The sequence below is a fragment of the Etheostoma spectabile genome, chromosome 22 (genome assembly GCF_008692095.1).
Source record: "Etheostoma spectabile isolate EspeVRDwgs_2016 chromosome 22, UIUC_Espe_1.0, whole genome shotgun sequence".
NCBI lineage: Eukaryota > Metazoa > Chordata > Actinopteri > Perciformes > Percidae > Etheostoma > Etheostoma spectabile.
Window position 1 is genome coordinate 7,387,501 of NC_045754.1, and position 3,694 is coordinate 7,391,194.

The 3,694-nt window shown below is 37.8% G+C and overlaps 2 protein-coding genes across 5 annotated transcripts in view; both read left to right on the plus strand.

Moving 5' to 3' along the window:
- The window catches only part of anxa13 (annexin A13), an 8,534-nt gene extending 7,080 nt beyond the window's left edge, over nt 1-1,454 (plus strand). For both annotated transcript variants that reach the window (XM_032503987.1, XM_032503988.1), the window contains exon 11: nt 26-1,454. In XM_032503987.1, the coding sequence (XP_032359878.1) occupies nt 26-145 (120 nt within the window). In that variant the 3' untranslated portion in view covers nt 146-1,454. The remainder of the gene's footprint in view (nt 1-25) is intronic.
- A 903-nt stretch (nt 1,455-2,357) lies between these two features.
- LOC116671888 (coiled-coil domain-containing protein 106) overlaps nt 2,358-3,694 on the plus strand; it is a 9,194-nt gene continuing 7,857 nt past the window's right edge. Inside the window, exons 1-3 of one of the 3 annotated variants that reach the window (XM_032503344.1) lie at nt 2,394-2,597; nt 2,715-2,814; nt 2,968-3,059. The gene's annotated coding sequence lies outside the window, so the exon portion shown is untranslated. Of the gene's footprint in view, nt 2,815-2,967; nt 3,060-3,694 lie in introns of all 3 variants that reach the window. The other 2 variants (XM_032503343.1, XM_032503345.1) reach the window with 2 other exon arrangements.

The window sequence follows — 3,694 nt, forward strand, 5'->3', positions numbered from 1 at the left end:
GATATTTTCTTCTCGTTTTTAACAGTACGATTTGGAGACCATCAAAGACATGTACCTAGAGAAGTACGATGTGTCTCTGAAGGAAGCCCTGAAGGACGAGTGCAGCGGGGACTTTAAACGCCTCCTCCTGGCCATCTGCCACTGAAAGTGTGTTAAGAGTTAAGCAGGGCGGACGTGGACGACAGAGGCAGAGACAGCAGAGTATGTTTATACTGAGGGCACTGCTGTTTTCTGACTAATAAACTAATACTACACAGTTTCTCTATGTGACATTATGTAGTAAGCAGGAGGGTGGAAGTGACAGAATAACTAACCTGGCCCTTGTCTTGTCCAAAATCTGAGTTACTGGGAATTTCGGTGGCTCTCTTTTTAAACTTTTTCCACAGGCATTAATAACAAAAGTTCCCAACAAACTAGATTTACTTATTTGTCTGTGTCTGTCAATGACTGCCCATTTATTAGTCATTTTTTAGCTACAGTTCTTAACACTTTAACACACCAGCATTTTTACACAGTGATATGTAAGTTCAAGTCACTGTAAACAAGCACCAAAATGAATACATTTCCAGGATTTGACTGTAGTCACACTGATGCAACTACAATGAGTGTGTAATTTATTCCAGTTGTGTGAGGCTTGATAGGATAATCGCATTGTAAACATGTTTGTACACTGGGAAAAATCAGCCATGGCCACAGTATGTATCTGCTGCTGATTCGTAACCAAGTAACCATCGTAACCAAGTAACTAACCAACTTTGATCAAATTTTTATGTATTCATATATGCTTCTTTCTATATCTTTCACCCTCCATGCCCCAAACTCAGTGACTGTTATACTTCACTGCTGTTATAACCAATGCAATCACTCCATGTGGCTTGAAACATGTGCGTTTAAATGGAGAAATGTGAAAGTTAAAATTGAAGGAATCTTAGCTGGTGTCATGAAGGATGTGCAATGTTATGTGAATGGATTTTTATGAACTTTATGAAATTGCAGAAGAGAATATATATTTCATCAGTTGCTCATTGAAAGATACTTTATATTGATTTACAGTATATGTTGCATTTTTGTCCTCTACTACAACTAGATTAACAAATCCAAATACATCTCACCTTGTTATATATATATATATTTTTTTTTCTTCTTTTTTTCCTGTATTTAACAACTAACACAGTAGAGTATTTAATATATATAATTTAGTTTACTGTTCTAGGCCAGAGGGCATATGAGAAGAAACATTTAACATCTAGGTAGTGTGATGTCATTTGTGTGTCTCTATAAGGCAGCTGAGATTTGGTAAAAGTACCACTATTGGACACATTTTGCAACATGCTGAACGGCAGTACATGAGAGAGTTACAACAAATCTACAAGAACAGCAGTTGGAGTGGGCCTAGTGTTTCTCTCTCTAAATCATTTTTATTCTGCCTGCAAATAAAGTTCTCTTTAACATCATCATGTCTGGTTTATTTGACCTCTGACTGTCTTTGACTCTAAAAAAGTAATGCAAATAAAAAAAATGTATTACATCAGTACACATAGAATTGGATTGACACAAAGGACATCATAAAATAAATTAAATACTAAAGTCAAAGTTTTGTGAAGTTAAAATATTGATAACAGCTGTCACGGTGCACATGGTTATGCATGATTCAGTTGTCGTTGCAGCAACTCATGAAGTCAATATGATTTCCATGACAACCTTATCAAACATTCAGTGGCTGGCTGCCAACTGTGTCCAAACACCATAGACTATAAAAACACACACACACACACACACAAACTTCACAGTAATAAAAGGTCATTCCCCTTTAAAGCTATAGTGCGTAATTTCTGCCACCCCCCCTCTAAGTATTGACAACCATACTGTGGATGGTCCACATGATACAAGCCTTCTGTGACTGCACACAGCACAGTACTGCACTTAAGTAAGTCTACAATTTTTAAGAACTTGTACTTTATTTCAGTATTTCATTTTCTTATGGTACTTTATACTTCTAATCCCTAAAAATTTGGAAATAAATACTGTACGTATTACTCAGAGATATAAATATACATTATGCATCAATAATCCAGTGATATAATATTATTCTTAAATGGGCCACTCTGCATTATTAGTACTTTTACACTTTTACTTTTGGTATTTTAAGTATATGTTGGTGCGAATACTTATGTATTTGTCTTTCACTCAAGTAATACTATGAATGCAGAACTTTTACTTGTAACAGAGTATTTTCACAGTGTGGATTGTTCTTCCACAAAGGTTTCAAATATCGTTGAGAATTACGACTTTACGTCGGGCCATGGAAGGCAACGTATTGGCGTCAGTGCTCACTCTCTGCATAGACAGTGAAAGTAATGGATGTGACGCCGTTGTTTTCTACGGAGACCAGTGAAGGCAGCTGTGCCAAGATAAATCTGAATCATTCCGAATCTTGCAGAGACGGAGAGCGTATGTATATGTTAGGAGATAACATAGGCACAGGCTAATTATTGCTAACTAAAATGCTAGTTAACATTAGCAATTAAACTTAAACAGCCAATGTAAATCGAAACTGCCTGCGAGCTTGTCCTGTACTACTCCTCTACTATGCGACAGTAAGTCGCGTGGTTATGACACAATCGTTAGCCTATTTTTACAAAAACGTCTGCTACGGAGCCATAACATGAGCTACAAGTTTATGGAGACTTTTATTCATTGTCGTGTTTCTTTAGAAATGAACAAAAATAGAGTCGTTAAACGCTTCAGATGTAAAGTTATTCGCTGTCAAAGGGACGTCAAAATGAATGGCAGTCAATGGAATGCTAACGGCGGGTGAGTGCTAGGTAGCGTCAAAATGGCGCCATAGGGGCTACGCTTCGTGGAGGCTGGCTTACCTCTTTTGCTCTCTGGCGCCTCCCCAGTCATGCATTTTGTACTAGTTGTCTCGCATTTTTTCACTCGTCTCTGTTTATATTTTTGAAAAAGGGGCATTTTACACGAAGTGAGGCTTCAGCGTACAGCGATACAAACACGGGAACACCTCCATCAGCAGTTTTAGCCACTGGACTCTCTGGAAGGTACGTTTTGCTGTATGTTCCACTGGCTGTCTTGTTTCTTTCCCCCTCTTTGCTGGTAATTACAGTCATTAGCATCCATCTTGGTACAAGCTAATTAAAACCACTGCAAGGAAAAATGGTTGCCTACTAAACCTTCTAAACGCTATACCTTTGTATTGTTTATGGGGTTCATAACTTATGGCATGCCAAATATGCTCATTTAAAATGATTAGCAATTTAAACACCTTTTTATATTTCTGCAATAAATCAATAGAGATAAATATTAGACACGTTTCCTTTGCCGTTGCATTATCGCACTTAATTTCTATTTTTATCCCATGTGTTATAGCTGAAAATGTAAAATTCCTGTATAGGCTGTGGTAGTTCACACTCGTGTGTGTACTTTTCATGTAAACACATTGTGTCAGATGTTGAGGGCAGATTAATCACTGCAGCATGGTGTGTTCAGCGGATGCAGCTTGCACATGAGAGATAGTAGTCTATCACATCACCATGGAGACGTGAAGGAAAACAGTGGTGATCCACTTCCTGCAACAAAAGTAGATAAACCACTGTAATGTAATCGACTTAAATTCATTCCGCCGTTTGAAATGTTGCATCCAGCCAAGCAACTCAAAGCACCACCTCTTAGTCTG